Consider the following 22,035-nt stretch of genomic DNA (forward strand, 5'->3'; position numbering starts at 1 on the left):
CCCTTCCCTCAAACAACTTGTGTTACTGCTTCAATTGTAACTAGCTCTCCTTCTTGCTTTTTCTCTTTTTAAACCGTATACAGGAACAAAGAAAGAAGCACAAAAAGATCAAGATGCTAATAAACCTGCTGTTTCATCTCCTAAGAGAACAACAGCTTCAGCCACCAAGCTTCATTCACCAGGTATTTAAGAAATATGGGCGGTGTTATCTGGGGAGGAGACTTGCACTTGGAATTTATTTTGTTCAGATGTTATTAATGGAGCCATGCCAGCCCATGTGGTGTGCGTGATTGTTCCAGGACTTGACATACATGTATATTCTGACTCTAGACGAAATGAACCAGCTGTTGGCATCGTTGTATCTTAAAAAGCAAAATGTTACCATGCTTTGTTTAAGTGGTAGGATCTTCTCTGTGTAGGAGTATTTGCTATGCCAACATCATGTAGAAATAATTTATAATTGAAAAACAGACTTTGAAGATCTAACCTCGGGAGAGAATGTTTTCTAAAAGGAAGAAAAACAGAGAAACAATGGATATCAAGTACTTGTTATTTTGTCAATGAGGAAACCATTTATTTACATTCAGATGTGAATAAGCTACATAATGTCACTTGGAAGTTGAAAATTACTTATTATGGAAATTCCCGTTGTAAGGCATTAAGCCCTTTGTAGAATAGAATACAATATAACCTCAGAACATTTTCTTTAAGCACAAAAATAGTAACAATCATAGCAGCTAATGTTTGCATTCTTACTGTATGCTAGGTGTACCCTAAGGTCTTCAAATGTATTAATTTATTTTAATGCCCACGACAACTTCATGACAGGTCCTGTTATTGCCCCTGCCCTTACGTGTGAGGAAACTGAGGTACACAGATTTTCATTAATTTGCCTAGAACTGCAGGAAATACGTAGTAGAGGCACTGTGAATCCCAAAACTGCATTCTTAGTCACCACTCTATTAACCAGAAAGCATGGAGAGCAGAGGACTTATTAACGTTCCTGGTTAATTTAAAATGTACAGGAAATAAGCCAGAGCCACACAGATGAGGGTCAGGAGACGAAACTTGGTGTCTAAATAGGGTGGGAGATCAGATTGGAGGGCGCTGCGTAAACCTGGAGTTTCTGAAAGGCAACACCTTCAATGGATGGACGAGGAAGAAAAGAAAACTGACCCTGCTGGGGCCGCCCGGCCTGCTGCGGCGTTGGCTCTGAGAGAAGCTGGGGAAGGAAAAGAAGCCCTTCCTTAGGAGCTCCTCACCCAAACCTGCCCTGCCTGCGTTTGAAAGCCGGAATCCATGCTACCACTGCGGTCTGAAAATTCAATTTAAAATGCTGTCGTGTCTGCGTCCACTTAGCAGAATCCAGTGAAATTATTATGTACACAAGGAAATAAGCCACCATGAGTTAGGTCTTTATATTCTAGGGGAACTGGGTAAACAGATTTTAGACTTGGTTAACTTAAAATACATGTGTTAAATTTCTAGGATAATCAATAAAAGAGAGTATATAATTCTGAATCAGTAGAGAGGAATAAGTTGGAGTGAGGATAAAGAAAATTTCAATCAATGCAAGCAAAGGCATAAAAGGGAGAAAATAAAAAGAAAAACAGAGGAAAAGAAGAGAAAGAAGGAAGGAAGGGAGGGAGGGAGATGGGAGAAAGTAAAAGAAGAAGAGATTAGAAATGAGCTCAGATATGTCATAATGAATGTACATGATTTTCTAGACTAAATTAAAGTTTTTCATTACCAGACTGGGTTAATTTATTGAACAGTCAAAAAGTATTTATTAAGTACATATTTATGCCATAAAATCTAGCTTTAGACTGTTTACAAAGTAACCACCTAAAATATAAGAATACTAAAAAGTTGAAAGTAATAGGATGGAGATATTTATACTGAGAAAATCCTAAACAGAAGAAAATTGGCAGTGCTATAGTTTAGAAACATCTCTCTTGTGGTATAATTAACTACACATATTTCAAGTGTACAATTTGATAAGTTTTTACACGTGCATATGCATGTGACACCATCACCACAATCAAGATAGCAAACATATCCGTCATCCCCAGAGTCTCCAGGTGGCCCTTGGTCATCCTCCCACCTGCCCCTCTGTACCCCCATCACAGTCCCCACTCTGTCACTATAGATTAGTTTGCATTTTCTAAAGTTTTATATAAATGGAACTGTGTAATGTCTACTCTACTGTCTTCTCTTACGCAGCATGATTTGTTCAAGATCCAGTCCATTCCTTTTTACTGAGAAATGGAATTCCACTGTGTGGATACTACAGTTTACCTGTTTACCTATTCATGCCCTTCTGGGTTTGTTTTTTTCCCTGAGGATTTGGCTATTGTGAGTAAAGCTGGTATGTACATTTGTACAAGTCTTGGTATGGATATCTGCTTTCATTTCTCTTAGAAAATATCTAGGAGTGGAACACCTGAGTCATGGTAGTTATGTGTTCAACTTTTTAAAAATGTTAGAAGGTTTTCCAAAGTGATTGTACCATTTTATGTTCCCAGCAGTAGTGTCTGAGAGATCCAGCTCCTCCACATCCTTGCCAACACTTGGTATGGTCAGTCTTTTTAATTATAGATGTTATAGTAGGTACATACTGGTATCTCATGGTTTTAATTTGCATTTCCCCAATAACTAATGATGTTAAGATGTTGAGCATCTTTTTGTGTTCATTTAACATCTGCATGTATTCTTTGATAAAATAGCTATTCAAATACTTTAGCATTTTTACTTGTTTTCTTTTTCTTATTGAATTTTGAGAGTCTGTATATTCTGGATACAATTTTTTTTCAGCTATGTGATTTGCAGTTTTTTCCCCCACAATCGGTGGCTTGTTTTGCATTCTCCTAACAATGTCTTATGAAGAGTAGATGTTCTTAATTTTCATAAAATCCAGTTCACAGTTTTTTTCTTTGGTGTTATCTAAAGTTCTTTGCGTAACCCGAGTCATAAAGATTTTCTCCTACATTGTCTTCTCAGAGATTTAGAGCTAGGGTTTTATATTTAAATCTATGATCTGTTTGAGTTAATTTTTGTATATAGTGTGAGGTAAGGCTTGAATTTCTTTTTTTGCAGAAGGATATACAACTTATTTCTACTCTGATCATTATTTCTTTTCTTCTGCTTACACTGGGTTTAATTAGCTGATGTCATTAGTTTTAAGTCTTTCTTCTTTTCTAATGTATGTGTTTAGTACAATAAATTTCCCTCTATATACTATTTTAGCTATAATCCACAAATTTTGATATATTTGATATTTTGAGTTCAAAATATTTTCAAATTTTTCTTTTTGATTTCTTCTTTTTTTTGTTTTGCTGAGGAACATTTGCCCTGAGCTAACATCCATGCCAATCTTCCTCTATTTTTTCACTATGTGGGCTGCCAGCACAGCACAGCCACTGACAGAGCGGTGTAGGTCTGTGCCTGGGATCCGAACCTGGGCTGCCGAAGCAGAGCGTGCTGAACTTAACCACTAGGCCACCAAGGCTGGCCGTTTGATTTCCTCTTTTACCCATGGTTTTTTAGAGGTGGGTTGTTTAGTTTGCAAATATTTGGGACTTTTCAGAGATCTTTCTTATTTTATTTTTAATTTAACTCCATTGTGGTTGGAGAACCTACTTTGGATGACTTGAATCCTTTTAAATTTATTGAGACTTGTTTTATGACCCACAACAAGGTCTGTCTTGGTAAATGTTTCATATGTACTTAAAAAGAATGTCTATTCTGCTGTTCCTCTGTGGAGCATTCTACAAGGGTCATAGATCAAGTTGGATGATAGCATTGTTAAGTATTCTGTCTCCTTACTTATTTTCTCTCTACATATTCTGTCAGTAATTGAGGGGAGGCTGTTGAAATCTCAAAGTACAACTGTGGACTTGTCTATTTCTCCTTTCATTTCTATCATTCTTCGCTTTATGTATTTTGAAGTTCTGCTATTAGGTACATAAACATTTAAGATTGTTTATCATTTTGTTGAACTGCCCACTTTATCATTATGAAATGACTGTCTTTATCCATGGTAATTTTTTTTCCCTGAAATCTACTTTATTTGATGTTAATAGTGCCACTCCAGCTTTCTATTAGTTTTGGCATAGTATACCTCTTTCCATAATTCTTCATTTCATCTATTTGTCTCTTATATTTAAGTTGGTTTCTTACAAGCAGGATATAACTGGCTGTTGCAGTTTTATTCATCTGAAATCTCTACCTTTTTTGTCCATTTGATGTTATTGATTTAAGTAGGATTGAATCTACCATCTTGCTGTTATTTTCTACTCATCCCATATGTTCTTTTTTCTTTTTTCTCCTGTTTTACTGCCTTCTTTTGCATTAATTGTGTATTTTTTTATGGTTCCATTTGTGTCCTTTGTCGATGTATTAGCTATCTGTATCTTCTTGTGTGATTTTAGAGGTTCCTTTAGGGTTCACAGTCCACATCTTTAACTTTTCACATTCAGCTTCAAGTGATATTCTGTGACTTCACATACACTGTAAGAGCCTGACAACACTGTGCTTCCATCTCTCTCCTCCTGTGTTTGTGCTGCTCTTATTAAACATTTTCCTCCTATGTGTATTATAAACCCACACTAACTTGTGATTGCTGATTATCAACACTCAGGGTCTTTTTAAAAAAAGATTTAAATAAAGAAAAAGTCTTTTAGATTTACTCGCTTAGTTGTCATTTCTAGTGCTCTTCATTCCTTTATGTAGATCCAGATTTCCATCTGCTATCATTTTTCTTTTGCTTAAAGGATTTCCTGTAACATTCTTAGTAGTGCAGGTTTTCTGGTAAAGAAATCTTTCAGTTTTTATTTACCTTCATTTTTGATGGACTCTTTTACTTTGTTCAGAATTCAAGTTGGGTTTCTTTCCTTTAAGTGTTTACAGATGTTGTTCCACTGTCTTCTGGTTTGAATGATTTCCAATGAAAAATCGCCTGTTTTCCTTATCTTTATTTCTCTGTACAAAATAAGTCTTTTTCTTCCCTGGCTGCTTTAAAGGTCTTCTCTTTATCACTGGTTTTGAGCAATTGATTGCACTTTAACTTGATGGCATTTTCTTCATATCTTTTATGCTTGAGATTCTTGGATCTGTGGGTATATGGTTTTCATCAAATTTGAAAAAATTTTGCTCATTACTTCTTCAAAAATTTTCAGTCCTGACCCATCCTCTTCAGGGAGTCCAATTATACATACATCAGGCCACTTGATGTTGCCCCCCAGCTCCTGTCCAGACTGATGTTCTGTTCGTTTCTTCGAGTCTTTTCTCTGTGTTTCGTTTTGGATAGTTTTTCTTCCTATATGTTTGCTAGTTTTTCTTTTCCCTTTTCTTTTCTCTCTTTCTTTTTTAAATAACACTCATTTATTAGTTCTACAGGTCCCAGTCCCATAGGTCAGATGTCCACGTGCGTCTTAATTGGGTTCTCTGGTTAGACAACTGCAAGGCTGAAATCATGGTGTTGGCTGGGCTGAGTTTTTGACTGGAGGCTCTGGAGAAAAAAAAAAACACTTTCAAGTGCATTCAGGTTGTTGGGGGAACAAGGTCATTGTAGTTGTAGGACTGAGGTCTCTCTTTCCTTATTGGTTATCATTCAGGGACCACCTTCAGCTCCTAGGGCCACCCCCATTTCTTACCATGTGGCCACCTCCATCTTCAAAGTGGTAATGATGTGTTGAATCCTTCTCAAGCCTCAAATCTCTGACTTCCTACTCTCCAGTTTTCTACTGGAGAAAAGTCTGCTTTTAACGGGCTCACCTGGTTAGGTCAGGCTCCCCAAGGATAATTTCTGTCTTGGTATGTAATGTAACGTCACCATGAGAGTAGTGTCTCATCATATGCACAGATTCCACTCACCCTCCAGGGCATTATGCAGGTGTCTTAGTCAGTTCTGGCTGCTAGAACAAATATCATACTGGGTGGCTTAAGCAACACTCATTTATTTCTCACAGTTCTGGAAGCTGGGAAGTCTGAGGTCAAAGTGCCAGCTGATTTGGTTCCGGGTGAGGACTCTCTTCCTAGTTTGCAGATGGATGGCTTCTTGCTCTATGTTCACATAGGGAAAGAGGGATCCTCTCTCTTGTGTCTCTTCTTATAAAAGCATTAATCCCATTCATGAGGGCTACACCCTCATGACCTAATCACCTCCCACAGGTGATTTGTGGGGAACACAAACGTTCAGTTCACAGCAGTAGGCTGTGTATATGAGGAGGCAGAAACATTGGAGCCCAGCTTACCACAGGTGAATTTCAAGCTAGCCCTGGTGAGGGGAAACCTGGAAATGCTACATAACCACAGTGGAGAGATCTAGGGGCCACAGTGTTCCTGTTTCTAGACTCCCTTCCTTGCTTCCTTCATCCCTTTCTGAGGGTGACTCTCCTTTCTTCAGATTACTGAATATCAGAGAAGATCAACTGGAACAGTGGTGCCTGTATCAGGCCTTTGAGCCGTCAAACGTCATCTGGCCCACGGGTGACTTTTTGGGTGGTGAATTTGAGGTGTACTTCCCTCCCAGACTGGTCTGTAAATTCGTTGAGGACAGGGACTGTATTTTCTGTCGCCAATCCCATCCCCAAAACAAAACTAGCCAGAGCAACAAAATGCCCCGACCCACATAATTCTGATGTGTTTCTCTCCCATCTGTAGCCAGCCTTGGGAAAAAGTAGTCTATGTTCCCCATCTCTGTGCCTTTGCTTACAAATGACTCCTCCCCTCATAGCCATCGAGCTGCCACTCCCACTGTTCCACTGCTCCTGCAAAGGCCACAAGTGACCTCTTGGATATTAAGTCTAAATAGGCATGTCCTGTTCCTTGTCTTCTCTCTCGGCATTTGACAGTATTGCTCACTCCCTTCCTCCTGAAACTTTCCTTCCTTCAACTCTGTGACACCCCTCTCTGCCAGTTCTCTGCTTGCATCTACAAATGCTTGTACTTAGTTGCCTTCACTAAAGACTCTTCTCTTGCACTTTCTAAATGTTGCCAGGTTGCTTGGCCCAAAAGCAGAGACTGAACTGGATTCAAATCCTGGCTCAGTGGCTCACGTGATGTATAATCATGGTCAAATGACATAACTTCTTTGAGCCTCAGTTTTCTCTTCTGTAAAATGGGAATTCTATCTGTGCTGCAGGCTTATGGTGAAGATTAGTGATAACATATTTAAGCATCAACATGTCAGAGCTATTGCTCTTCCATGACTCTAAGCTTCTTGATAGCAGACACTACATTTTGAAGGGACACGGGATGCAGCTGTCTTGATACTGGCATTTTGATAAAATGGCAGCAAAATGTCCCCATGTCCAAATGGGCCCATCAAAACATCCTTATTGTGTTTTTATTAGTTAAGCTATGATTCATATACCATAAAATTCACCCTTTTAAAGTGTACAATTCAGTGATTTTTAGTATATTCACAAGGTTGTGCAATTGTCACCACTAATTCCAGAACATTTTCATCAACCCCAGAAGACACCATACCCATTAGTAGTTACTCACCATTCCCTGCTTCCCCCAGCAACTGACGACCACTAGTCTACTTTCTGTTTTATGGACCTTTTCACATAAATGAAATCATATAATGTGTGGCCTTTTGTGTTGATTTCTTTCACTTATAATATTTTCAAGTTTCATCCATGTCAAAGCATGACTCAGTATTCCATTCCTGTTTTCAGCTCAATAATGTTACATGGGTATATCACACTTTGTTTATCCATTCACCCAATGGGCAATTGGGCTGTTTCCAATTTTTGGCTTCTATGAATAATGCTACTATAAAAATTCATGTCATTAATCTTTTCTTATGTGGTATCTCATCTACTCTTAGTCTCATCCAGTGTATTTTTTTTTAAAGGTTTTATTTTTTTCCTTTTTCTTCCCCAGTACATAGTTGTATATTCTTCGTTGTGGGTCCTTCTAGTTGTGGCATGTGGGATGCTGCCTCAGCGTGGTTTGATGAGCAGTGCCATGTCCGCGCCCAGGATTCGAACCAACGAAACACTGGGCCGCCTGCAGCGGAGCGCGCAAACTTAACCACTCGGCCACGGGGCCAGCCCCCATCATCCAGTGTATTTTTTATCTCAGACATTTGAGTTTTCAATCTCTAAAATTTTTATTCAGGTCTTTTTTTAAATCTTCTTTGTTTCTGCTTGACATATTCGATCATTCCTCTAGCTTCTTGAACATATGGGACATTATTATAATATCTGTTAATCATCTGTGTCATTTCTTGGTGGGCTTCAGTTGACTGCACTTTCTCCTCATTATGGGTTGTATATCCTGCTTATGTGCATGCCTGAGAGTGTTTTTAGATGCCAGACATTGTAAATTTTTCCTTGTAGGGTCCTGGATATTTTTTATTCCTGTAAATATTCCTGAGCTTTGCTGTTGAATAGAACTGTGCTACTTGGAAGGAGTTTGATCATTTTGGGTCTTGCTTTTCAGCCTCGTTAGGCCGGTCCGAATTAGCAATTAATCTGGGGGTAGTTTTGCCACACTACCGAGGCGACACCCTTCTGAGTGCTCTCCTTGATGCCCTGTGAGTGATGAGGTTTTCCACCTGGCTCAGGGGAACAGGGACTGTTTCTGGCCTCTGGGAGCTCTGGGGCTTGTTCCCTCTAGTCCTTTGTGGAATTCTTTCCCTGGCGTCGGATACTCTCCTCACAGGCGGGCACTGATCAGAACTTGGCTAAAAACTCGATGGGACCCTCTGCACATCTCCTAAGTTCTTTCTCTGTGGAACTCTCTCCTCTCTGCCGCTCTGCCTTGTAACCTCTGACCTCCCTGAGCCCCCAGCTCCATTTTCTCAACTCGGGGAAGACAGCAGCCTCCGCCTGGGTGACTCGCTGTGCCACAGCTGGGAAAGTGGCTCCAGGCAATGGGCTGAGGCAACTGCGGGGATCCCCTCATTCGTTTGCCGACTCTTGGGGATCACTATGCTTCATCGCCTAATGTTAATGTCTTGAAGACCATTGTCTTATATATTTACGCCAAATTTTTTGGGGTAGTTTCAGATCAAAAGGTAAGTCTGATCCTTACTCTATCTTGGCTAGAAGTAGCTATATGTTTTAATATAAAAAATGTAATATAATATGTATTACATATTATAAGATAAACCATGATTTTTCACTCCTGGAGAAAAGAGAAATTTATATTTATCTTGTAAATAGCACTTGTATTTCTTGTGAATAATAAGAAATTTCCTGAAAATGAGAATACTTTATGTCAATTTTTATTTTGCTAGAGAGTGGATTAGAGTGACAAATTTTTCATAGTTGGCCTGGGAAACCCTGATTGTAACTTCCTGTTTTTTCTGTTCTTACCTCAAGTAGAAATGAGTCTGCTCTTTCCTTGGAATGTGAAATGTAAAGCTCTCCTTTCTAGAGTGTAGCAGGTCACTTACTTACCATGTGGGTGGGTGCTGCCCAATTTAGTCATTCCTGCCCTCACCCCTGCCTAGGACTGGCTGGAAGGAAATTTCCTACCCTCATGCCATCTGCTCTTCACCCTTCTAGGAAAATAGTGTGCTACTGGGCAAAATTTTCTGAAATAAATTTAGATCAGCTTAAGAGAAGTAAAGCCTGTCCAAGACCACAAAGAGCTCAGCACATGTGCTCCTTGGGGTGTCCTGCTGGTGCCAGTCTGCAAGGAACAGGTTTCCTTTATGTTAAGATGTTGACCAGACTCATGAAGTACTTTTCTTTAAGCCAGAACCCTATTAAAGTTGTGTCCTATAATTCTTTCCTTTCATGTTTACAAGTGTTAAGGTCATGGGCCTTCTCTGATGTTGTAAATACACAGGATCTAAGGCTACACTGTTCGTTTGTTATCGTGTCAGTTAAGCTTCCAGATTTAAAATTAAACTAAGCTTTTCCATCCATTAGAATCCTCTGGATAGCTGCCAATGAATTTTTAATATCGTCTTTCCATTTTCAAGGGCTGTGTTCTCCCTAGTGCTCAGCCTTTGCACGCAAACTGCTTGCATTCACCTTTGTGAGAGAAGAAGGTTACTGGCTTTTTCCTCCAAGTTGCCAGTTGTCACTGGGATCATTGTAGATTCTCTCCACCCCTAATCAGAGTTATGCAGCTAATAGGAGAGCTAAAAAGAAACTGGGATTGGGGCAAGATTGAGGAAGAAGAGGATGGTCTGGATTTAGAGTGTGCTCCCAAGCCTGTGAGATCTGTTAGAGATGCTGTCGAGTGGATCCACCTGTGCTTAAGTGTAAGAGCCCTGGATAAGGAGTCACAAGACCTGAAATCCAGGCCTGACTGGGCCCCGCCTGACAAGGATTGCCTAAGGTCAAGGACAGGGCCACATTCCTTTGCACTCCCCTCTGGGCCTTGCACATATCGTACACATAGTAGGTGCTCAATAAAAGTTGTCAAATATTTTCATCCCCCTCCCCAAAAACCCATGACATGAAGTATACATATGAAGTCAGCTCTGGTCATGGCAGGACCGAGTCTAGGTATTTCCATCCATGCATTTCCTGTCGAAGAGTTGCATTGAGCAGAAGCCTCATCCACAGTCGGGAAGTTTATAAGGGGCAGTCAGTAAAAAACTAGTATGTCTGCTCTCTTGTTCACTTCCTTTAAAGACTCCAAAACCATGACTAAGCCTTATTTTGAAGGTATTTATTCATTAATATCAGCTTCCTTGTTCAACTGGGTGGAAATCGGAAGGATATTGTGGGAGACCAGAGTTTTGATTTTTTGAGAAGAACTAAACCCATGTCGGGAGGCTCAGCCTGACCACAGAGAGAGGTCACTGGCACGCCTGCCTGCTTTGAAACTTCAAGCACCCCAGAAGCAATATAAATACCACAAGGAACAGAGAGGGAGGTGATAACGAAACCTTCCAGCACCCGCAGTGTCTTCAGGGGACATGGCATGCCCCTCATAGAAAGCATGCACAGTGGCTTTTCCCGAGAAACACAGGTATAAGATCGCCACATGCCATCCAGTGCCGCCATGAGCTCCACCAGCTCCAGGTGACCCACTCACCTCCAGAGGTTTTCTATCTCATGGCCCCATTAACCCCTTACTTCCTAAGCAGATCGGCATTTTCGTTTCATTGTGTGCTAGCTTTTAAGAGAAGACAGCAGAGGCAAGCAAAATCCTCCTAAATTTTTAATGAAACAAGTGAAGCTGGCTGTGTGTCAGTCGTCGTCTTTCAACAGAAGCTCTCTGTCCCCAACATGGTAGAGAAGCCTGTCCTTATGTACCATCCTGAGGATAGTCTGAGATAGAGGTGGACAGGAAAGTAAGGGACAGTTCACTATAGAAGTACTTAACACAAAATGACAGCACAAGAAAGAATACAGATTTTGTGAGGACCAGAAATATGGTACCGACTGTAAAATGATTGTTATTCCTAGGCAAAGTTATATTTGATATATTTAGAAAATGGCAGGTCCCTTTTCAACTAAAAGCAATAAATAAAGCAAAAAAAAATCCTTGTTTCCCTGCATTTCCTTCCTACAATCTTAGCCTGGGGCCTGAGCCTTAGTCTGTGCTGTGGCAGCGGTTGGGTGGCAGATGTGCAGCCAACCAGGGACCCCAGACAAGGACTGGTTTCATGAGGTGGTTTGCCGTCACAAAGCAGCTAACCTTTCACCTGGTGTGTTAGTACCAAAAGCTGATATTCTCAGAGGAGCCTCTTTCTTGGCCCAGAATGTCAATTTGGTGGCCCCAGGAATAGAAATGTGGACTGAGTGCACTGGTGTTCCACAGAACACTGGGATTTTAAGTGTGTGAGTAATAATATAATAATACCTGTGTCAAAGTTAACACCAAGAATAGGATCTCACCAAATCCTTTTATATTGTCCATTTACCGTTGAGTGTAATTGAGAACCTAATAATAATGATAATGATAATAATAATAATAATAACAGGGGATAGCTCTGACGGCCAAAAATACATGACGACGTGAGTGCTTCCTAATATCCACAAGCTCAGAGGTGCCTCTGTATGCCGTGATCCCAGTCAGCTTTAAATCCCTAAACTGGAAATATGTTTTATTATTCCTTCAAATTTCTAAAAGAAGTGCCTTCTGTTGTAATGGTGTCAGGCACCGGGGACCTCAATGCATTAATTAAAACACTGGAGTGTTTTATAAAATCAGCAGCTACAACAATAAAGTGGCGAACAGTAGTCATGAAAAACCTACCTTCCATCTTAGGCTGTGTCTTAGAGCTTGATGCTGGTAGTAAAATCACTCACATTCTGTTGGTTGTTATTTTTCTTTCATTTTCAGTGTTGAGAATGTTGGGATTAAGTATATATTAAGCAATCTTGCCTGCAATGGGCAAATGAATTTCCTGGAATATTATTTACTCTACTAACATAGACAGTTGATAAGAAGCAATAATTGCACATTCTACTATCCATTAAGTCATAATAGTTTAAGATGTGTCATATGTGAGGTTGCATTACAATCTCTGATGATTTCGTAAGAGGAAGATTTAATTAAAATTAGCATGGTTACCATTAAATTAATAATCAGAAGTATTTAGATCAATTAGCCCCTTTCCCCTTAAAAGACAAGGCCACTTGTGTGCTCAGAAGCCCTTATTCTGCTGTGTCTCAGCGTGTCAGGTACTGAAGAGACGACCGTTTTCCGTTTGTTTTGTATGTTACTCGCTGATATTTTGGAAGCAGAGCGGGGAGACAAAAGAATGTTTGAAGCATCGAAGTTTGTTCATACTTGTGCGGTCAGCGTCCATGTCATGTCCTCTAGGACACCGTCTACTTGAGCAAAGGAAAGAACGTGCCTTTGGAATGGGAGTCCATTGTCCAGCACGAGGTCCTGTGCGGGTGTCAGGTGTGTCTGAGCCGCACGCCAGAAGGACAGCAGTTCCAAGGCAGACTCTTGCTGACCCGGGGTCCTTGGCCATGATGCAGTGCTTGTCTCTGTGCTCTTTCCTGGGGCCTTGCCTTTACTCCTTCCAGCTGCAGCCTAAAAGTCACCTCTCCTCAAAGCCTCCCCCACCCTGTCCCCACCCCCAGGCGGAGCTTCTGGCTGCTTCCTCTGTGGCCCCCCACACCCAATCTTTTCCTGACAGGAGCCAGATCTCAGAGGCCTTGTGGGCTGGTAGGGAATCAGCACTTTCTTCTAACTGTGCTGGTGCGTGACTGGACTGGACCTTTAGCCACAGAGGTGGTGTGAGTGGTCACATGGGGGAATACTTTGGAGGACATTGATGCTGTAGGAGTTTAAAGCCAGAAGTCCCTGGAGCAAAGGTCGTCAGAGGTGTGATTTGGCTTGACATTGAAGAAAGGGTCACTAGAGCGACCACGAAAAGGGAAGGAAGGGGCATGTAGGCGTTACTCCCTGGTGCCCAATTAAAGTTTGCTGGGTTATAATTCTGACTTTGACCCGGATTGATCGAGTTACTTCCCATCAGACATTTTCAAAGAGCAAGCCCCTTGAAGAAAAAAGAAACGGCTTCAGTCTCTCTCAGCAGGTCTGGAAGAAATATAGGAAGCTGAAGGGAATTTGGCAAATTTGTCTGTTATTCTTTTTCTAAGCATGAAAACTTGCCCTTGAAACCACATAAATGGAGCAAATATTTTCAAGTCTGTTTTGTCGAATCGCTAATCTGACAAACCATGGGCTCTTCCTTCTCGGCCACTTGCTCTTGATGAAATCCTTCTGTCACATTTGGTCTGAATCTTTTTTTTACAAGTGACTGTTTCTTCATTATAGGGTACCCCAAGCAGAGGACCACAGCTCCCCGAAATGGGTTTCCCCCGAAGCCAGACCTGCAGGCCCGCGAAGCTGAGCGGCAGTTGGTCCAGCGGCTGAAGGAGAGATGCGAGCAGCAGGCCAGGCAGCTGGGCCTCGTGCGGGGCGAGCTGAGGAGGGCCTTCCGTGGCTTCGAGGCCCTCGCCGTGTCCACACAGCACTTCTTTGGGAAGGTGAGGCCACATTCGGGGAATGTTGAAGGCCTTTCTGTTTGGGGGCGAGGGGGTTGGTGGTGGTGATGGTTGTGTGTGGTGTGTATGGGTTTTTTGGTTTGGGTTTGGCGTTAGAGTTCAGGTTTGATTTTCATAAAGTCATACAAAATCTCCGGCAGCGTCATATAATGTCTTGGGACCCAAGTTTATACTGAGATGTGAAAGAAATTAGCCAGGGAAGAATGATTTAATCATCTTGATGCCAAAAGAGAAAATTATGTTAAAAAGAAAGAAAAAGATATTAATGAATATCTTGAAGGTGAGATCTCTGAGGAAAATGGAATATGTGATTGTGTGCACTGTGGAGAGGAAATGGCCAGATTCTGAAATTCGTGCCCATTTCAGATCAGAGGGAGACAGGGCCACAGTGCTGTCCCACTTTGTTGAGGAGAGATGGAAAGTGCCAGGCCTTAGGGCGTCTCCTCAGGGCCACGCTCACAAGGTTTGTGGAACATGGGGCCACAGGGTCCTCCCTGCTCCCTCAGTTTTTCGGAAAACGCAGAGAGGATTGGTTTCTTCTCAGCAACTAAGTGTCCAGAGGCTCCAGGGCTGTCTGGACACTGAGTCTGTCATTAGCTGTGGTGTAGTTCAGCTTCCCGTCTCTTGACAGGGAGCAGAGGCTGGTGGAAGCCTGCTGTCTGATTGAGTGCATTTCTGCTTCACCTTGAGGTGGCCCAAGGCATGTTTGGGGGAGAAAATGAACATTTGCCTTCAAGGTTTAAACATTATGAATTAGTGTATTAAAAACTCATAGGGCATTTTGAGTTTCCTATGTGGACCTTCTGGTATCTATAAAAGGGAGGAAGTAAAAATTCTGTATAAGTGCTCTCCAAATAAGAAAGTCAGCTGACTGGATCTCCGGCTAATTTAAAGAGGAAAATCAGAAGACTGTGAAGTAGCACCATGCCCACTGGTTTGTTTATCATCTGACCCTTAGAGTGCGGAGGGCTCTGGCCTTCCATGACATCCTCTGCCTTCCCCTTGCCCCATATAGAAGCTTGAGCTGCTCATTTCTGTTGTTTTCTTTTTATGCTAAAAAAAAGAAAGAGCCAATTAACCAATTAGTTGTTGTAATGAAAGACAACGTGGACAGAATTCAGTTTTACCAATAGTTTCAGCCTCTCCCCTAACCAGAATTTTAACACCAGCAATGAATGACCAATTTGAATTTCGTGTCTTCCTTTCTGGCCTAGTACTGTTGGTGTCAACCTTGAACAACTGAAGTAGCTATACACCCACCCTCGTAAGAATTAAAATTACAAACATATTTTTGAGCACCAAAGAGGCCTGACTTGCCATGGAAAACGTTGAACATTCTTGTTCTTAGAGAAAGAGTGGCATGTTTTTGTTCTTCAGCTGGATGTATATTTTCTGCTGACTGTCCCCTCTTTGATAAAGAAAGGAAAACAGGGTTGTTCACTGAAGTTCAGTGGTAACATTTACCTTGTTACTCTGCCCGCTCTGGGATTACTCCTTCCGTGCATCATCCACAATGCCATAACACATCCTGGACAGAGGTTTCACGTGGACAGACACATCAACAGACATTGATAGAACATATTGGTAAGATGTACTGTGTTTTAAAGTTGGAACTTTTGGGCCCCATTTGTGGCATCATGGCAGAAAAGAAGTCCTTGTGCCAAAATTAAGGCTTGGTTCCCCATAGTTATGCATTTCTGTGCCCCAGGAAAATTCCATGTTGGCCCATGAGTGTGAGTTTTATTTCTCTGCAGCATACACACAGGTCTTAAGTCAGAGACCAAAAAAGGCCAGCAGGTGATTCGTGGGCATCTCCGTTGGGCCTCCCTACTGCTGGAGCTGCACACAGTATGACATTTCAGCAAGACGGGTGGGGGACATGAACTTCATTTTCTTTTCAGTAAGCCGTAGCCAGTAGCTCCAGACAGGCCTCCCAGATGACCGTGGCATTTCATCTCCCACACAGTGTGTTCTCTTCTCTGTCTTTCTGGTCTCAACTCTCTCTCCAGATAAACCCCAGAAGAAAAAATGGACAAGTTAAAAAAAGTCTGTATTTGAACACAGGTATCTGCCACACAGGCTGTCGTGTATTCTGTGTGGTTTAAGATGATTGATCTGAGAGTTTACCAATAATACCAAATTAGACCAGGAGGTGTGACATGCAGTAGAGCACCTGGGAAAATAGAGGCAAAGCAACCTGGGAACCTCCAGTGATGGAGCCCTCTACTGTGAGGTCTGGTAATCCTGAAACGTTCAGTGTCACTGTCTTGGGTAGCCGATGTATCATTATTATGTGCGAGAAATGGTCATAGCTGAGCATGCCAGCTGTGAAGAGCATGACCCTTATAGCTTGCCTGAAAAGACAATATCTTTTTGCACTTCCAGTTAGAAGACTTTGCTGGAACTCTACACATATATCTTTTCTATGCTATAGCATATTCATCTGCAAAGCATGGCATAGTGGAGAGAGGGCACGGCACCAGCAAGGAGTCGGTCCCATCTCCACCTGCATGTAGCTATGAGATCTTGAGCAAGTTACTGCCCCTCTTTGAGCTTTGTCATCATCACCAGAAGGAATAACGTCCTTTTCCTCGCTTGGCCTCCTGCTAGCCGAGTCACCTCTGATCAGTCATCTTTGAGTCTCAGTTTCCTCGATTTCAAATAGGATTAATAATAACTCCTCACAAGGTTATTGTGAGAATGTGATGAATTAATTGGCAAAGGTACTTTGAACAGTCAGTAAGACGTTCTTTCTGAGTACAAGGAAATCTGACAAAGCCTTACCTTCAAATGTTTTACTCTCAAGGGAGATGAATCAGAGATATGTGAGATATATAAAGTTAAAACACAGGGTTTGGTCTGGGCTGTACTTTAAGGACAGAAATAATTTTCTAGTCTAGCTTATTTAGCTGCTATATATTTTTTCCAGAGTGTGCTGATGCCATTAAGTGTATATTGGAAGTAAGTCTCACTGTGTGGGAAGTGACTGGAAAAAGGAATTAGAAGCCTAGATAAGAATCTTCCATCTCTGCCCCACACGTTACAGCTCGTGGCAGAGCAGCCGTGAAAGTTGTCAGCTGTGACACAGCCTGAGTGAGCCCAGTGCCCGGGGATGCTAAGATGCCACGTTTAGGTGCCAACACCAGCTTCACACTTGCGCTGGTTGCAGGCAGCTCTGCCCCTGTGACAAGGCATGGTCCTCACCACAGGCCAAAGGATCTGCTGAAATCTCTGGTCCCAGACTCCGGGCGGTGTAATAATGAGCGTGACTCCCAGGGACTCGCACCTCTCAGGGTCAAGTTGAATGGTTTTTATCTTTCTCTTGCTGCCCGGTTCCTGGGAATGCTACTCTTTAGCAGCCCCTGGTGGCCAATCCAGGGAATAATCCGGACGATAGTCCTGTATTAAGAGGTGTGCCTCCCCTGTAACGTCAAGTTTTATCCAAGTTACATCTGAGGGTGTATTTATTTTCATTTTATTTTAATAAGATTTATTATAGTTATTAAATATTTTTTCATACTGATATATGTCATTTTCTTCGGTAACTGATGAATGTGATAGTAGATGATGGTTTTTGTTTTTTATTTATTATTAAATAGTTTAGGCATAAAAGGCATGAAAATTTACGTCAATCAATTAACAAAAATTAATAATGCATCGGCGCCTCCCCAATGTGTGTGTGTGTTGTGTGTATATGTATATATGTGTGTGTGTGTATATATACATATATATATATATTGCTTTTACTATTTGACCTTTTATCACAAAAAATTTTTAAATAGTGAAGAGTAGAAAGTATAAGACCCAAGCACTCATCATCTATATTTAATACTTATTAACATTGTGCTACATTCACTTCATCTATGTTTTTGTTGTTGGTTAAGGGTACATATTTTAAATATAGTTTATATGTTCCAACTTCAACTTTTCAACTTCAGTTCACTTATGTTAGTAGAAGATTTTTATCAACCTTGCCTCTCCCATAAAAGGTTCCATGGAGGATTCAAAAAAGTACAAGGCAGAGATCCTAAATAACAATATCGCTCCTGTTTATTGATCAGCTCCTATATCCTAGGCACCTTACATACATTATTTTAACCCTCACAACGACCCTAGCTGGTGTAGTTATTATTCTCATGTGACAGTTGGGGAAACTGAGGCTCAGGGAGATTATGTGGCCCTCCAAAGAACATAATGAGGAAGTGATGGAGCCATAACACGAATGCAGGTCAGTTCCTAAGCAGCACCCGTGTTGCTCCGCTATATTGCAATGCTACCTCTCCCTCGGCCCCCCAGCCGTCAAAGTGCTTTTGATGTAGTTAAGGGGAAAAAAAAATTTATTGCAAAAAAAGTGAAACAGTAATCTAAACTTTAAACACTTATACAGGATGCTACCAGAAAATGATCTAAGGTGATATTTAACCTGTTGCCATAAAAAAGTGGCATGTGCTCAGGTACAAGCCCACTTATTGTGAATGGGAAGGGAGTGGCCTGAGGAGGAGACTGGGAAGAGCCGGGATGGAGACATGGGCAGGCTTTGGGATGAGTAAAGAGTAAGGAAGAGCAGGTGTGGGAAGGGAACACTCACCTATTGCCTGCAAAATGGTGCCCCCCTCCCTGTCTTTAAGCTCTTGGTAGATTAGTTAATGGTTTATGAAGAGAGATCTAGGGACTTGGGAACTGTTCCTAAAAGTGCGGAGATTCTTCCAGAACAGATGGCCCGCTCCTCATAGTGAAGATGGTCCACATTCATCTTCCGTGCTCCAGAGCACTTGGCTCCGTTCTTTGGTCAGGGCGGAGAAGAGAAGAGACAGAGGTAGAATCCTTTTGTAAAATAAATACTTGCTTGCTTTAGCCATTTAATACATTCAGATTTTAAACCCAGGGATTCATCAGGATGAACGTCTGCCCTCAAGCTCCAAAAGCAGTAGAGAAGCCATTATGTGCACCCGCCAAAGGACTTCGTATTTCAGAGACGTGCCCACCGAGTGGAGATTTCAGAGCAGTAGTTACACCTGATCAAAATTGAAAACAGTAAGCTCTTTGTTGCTCCCTAAATCCTAAAAAATGGCCATTTAAATACAGTGTTTTGCGCCCCTCCCCTTTATAAACAATGCCCTGTGATTATCTTCTTTCCCATTAATTTTGCCTTGAATAACTCAAGGTTTAGAGAAAATGTGAGCACTTAGGTTGGCATTTCTGACAGCTCTTCAGCATATTACCTGGTGGGAAATGTTAGTGACGCGGTCAATTGGCCGTTCCGATGATTGTTGTTCTGAAAGAACGTTATGTGTCATGGAAGTGAATGTCCCTACAGTACCCCTGCTGGAAGAACCGGGAGTGTTTGCATTTACTCTTAGGACTCTAGCTTAAGGAAATTCTTAGCATAACGCCAAATATCAAAATATTCGCAGTATCAGGGGATGAAAATCCCCTCGCTTGCCAACCAGCTCTTTGAAGTAATAAGAACCACCGGCCTGGCGTGTCAATAACAGAACACATCATGGTAGGTAGAAAATAAAACTCAAAATTGGAAAGTCTTCTCAACTTTTCTGGAAGATTCTCAATACTGGGGCCTGATTTCATAATAAGGTGTAATAAAATAAGAATAGATACTTGACTAAGGTAGAAACTAATTGCCCCCATTCAGTTCATCCCTCTTACAATTCGTTATAAATGGTTTCTTGCTTAAAATTAAATTATACCCTTTTGAATACAGATGGACGCCATGGGAGACGAAAGATGAGTTTCATCTGCTCCTTTTGAGAGGGGACCTGCAGGCTTTCCCCAGACCCTGGTTGGCGGTTGGTGAAAAGTTGTCTGCAGTAAAATTGCTCGCCCTTAACATACTCTAAGATGCAGAATGCGGTGTCATTTTCCTACAGCTCAAGGAGGCAGCAGAGCGTAGTGGGAATAGCACGTAGCAAGGCCACGCCACGCAGCTATCCAGACCCGTGCCCTCTGGGAAACACCAAAGTCTCTGCTTAAATGTCACTGAAAATAGATTGACTTTATGTAAACTCCCCTCCAAGTAAAAACAAGTGGAAGGAATGATAACTTTAAAAAATACTTACCGCCTGAGGAGATGGGAGATATGTTTGCCTCAGCTCCACAACCTCTTTCCTGTGAGAGGTGAGTTTGCTAACTTTCCTAGGCCTCCATTTTTCTGTAAAATGGTGTAACTAAAGGTCCAACTTCAGAGACAAGACTGGAGCGAAGGGGCTCTCATGCTCTGGGGTCTGTGCTTTGAGTCAGTTCCTCCGACTCTGTGAGGCCACGCTGTGATTTACCAGAAAGTGCTTGGCTCTTCCTCAGGTGGTGGAGTGTGCCTGTTAATTGGTAAAGCCCGCTTTAAGTGCACCTGATATGTGATGATCACAGTTTTAAAAATATAAATTAGATTTTTCTCTTTGGAAAAATCATTTTTCAGTTACAAACTTCTGTGGAGCCTTTAAAACTTGAGTGAATTTCTGAGGATATTATTATCTCCTGTAACTTCTCAGGAAAACTGTCAGTGCAGAGAGGGAGGGGGAGAGAAGTGTGGAGTAGTTAAGGTGGCCAAGCCGGCTCTGGGCTGCTTTCTCCATCTTCTTTCTGAAAGGTACAAGTGGCATGCTGGATTGTGCTGTGCCTTTCCATCTGGGGCTGGAACCGGGAGCGCAGGGCCATCCTGGGAAGGCACCTCGCTGCCTGCAGTGAGTTATGCTGAGAGCCTTCCTCCACGTCTGCCCCGTCCCCCACCTCCTCCTCAGTACACACACACCCTTTGAATTATCCCTGATCCCAAAGACACATCACTGTCCACTCCATCCATTCTGTTTAATTCAACACCCATTTGTTAAGTGGAAGATTTAAAAACTACGTCTCAGACCCTGACTTCTGATTCGGAGGAGAGACACTTGTTCAAATTGCTAGAACACAGAGTGGAATGTGAGGAATATTGATGAGATGCTGAGGGAGCCTACATGAAGGAGCAAGTCCTGCAGCCAGGGTCACTGGGTCCTTCAGAGAGGACAGATGCTTGTGAATTGGGCTTCGAGAGTAAATAAGATTTCTGTAGGCAGAGGTGGAGGGAGCTGGCATTGCAGGCGGCACAGCCCTGAGACAGGGGGAGGGTGAAGAGTCTAGTTTGCCTAAAGCTTGGACTGTGGGACTGCCAATAACTGGAAATGAGGTGGGAGGGTTTGGGGATTTGAATAGCTAAGTAGAGAGGGGAGTCTGTTTGAGGCAGTCAGGAGGCACTGCGAGATTGGGACAGAGCGCTAAAGTGTTTGAAGCTGCATTTTAGGAAGGTGGATGTGGCAGCAGCGTATGGGATGGATGGTAGAAAGAAAACTCCAGGCAGAGAGAACAATTAGGAGGCTCTGTTAGTGGTACTCATAATCCAGGGAAGAGGTGAGAAGGGCCGGAAGGAGGATCAGGGGTCCGATGGAAAGGAGAGGGCACATACAGGACCCGAGGACCCAGGTTGTGAGCTGATTAGGGGGCTTGTTGAGTTTTAACAGGTGTACGGTGCTCCGGATGATAAACGGTAAACCCTCCCCACCCCAGCCCGACCACTCCCAAGTATAAATCACAAGCTGTGGAATGCTAAGTGTTAACAGCTTAAGACTTATGTGTGTTTATCGCTCAGAAATGTTTAAAGAGGTCATGGATTCTCTTTTAAAAAATATTCTCAGGAATTGCACACTTTGTGCATCATGGACCTATAGGGATGAGCATTCCCCGCCTCCCGAAATATAGTTTTAACTTAAATATCACCTGTCCCTTTGAAATGCAGAAGAAATTGTCTAGAATCCCATTCCGCATTCCAGGAGTATTCTATGTCTCCCCCATTCTCTCAGAAATTTCAGGTGGAAGGAGCTTCTATTTTTTATAGTTACCTGTGGCTCTGAATTTCTGTTTCTCTTACATTAACTCAGCTTATGGGTTCCCACCGTTCTGCTTGTGCTGCTTGTGTTCCGTGCAGCATCCCTCCACACCTGGTGCAGCCTCCCTTTGTTGATTTCCAAGATTGTTTCTGCTTTATGATGCTGGGGTCTCCATTAGGGACTTAAATGTGCCTGTAGATGTCAGGAGAGAAAAA

The 22,035-nt window shown here is 42.1% G+C and overlaps 1 protein-coding gene across 12 annotated transcripts in view; it reads left to right on the top strand.

The window, feature by feature from the left end:
* Nucleotides 1–22,035, top strand: part of MTUS2 (microtubule associated scaffold protein 2) — a 559,486-nt gene that overhangs the window by 412,766 nt on the left and 124,685 nt on the right. For all 12 annotated transcript variants that reach the window (XM_070240202.1, XM_070240203.1, XM_070240201.1 and 9 more), the window contains 2 exons: nt 84–182; nt 13,720–13,931. In XM_070240202.1, coding sequence (XP_070096303.1) covers nt 84–182; nt 13,720–13,931 — 311 coding nt within the window. The remainder of the gene's footprint in view (nt 1–83; nt 183–13,719; nt 13,932–22,035) is intronic.

This window comes from Equus caballus, chromosome 17 (assembly GCF_041296265.1).
Source record: "Equus caballus isolate H_3958 breed thoroughbred chromosome 17, TB-T2T, whole genome shotgun sequence".
Lineage (NCBI taxonomy): Eukaryota > Metazoa > Chordata > Mammalia > Perissodactyla > Equidae > Equus > Equus caballus.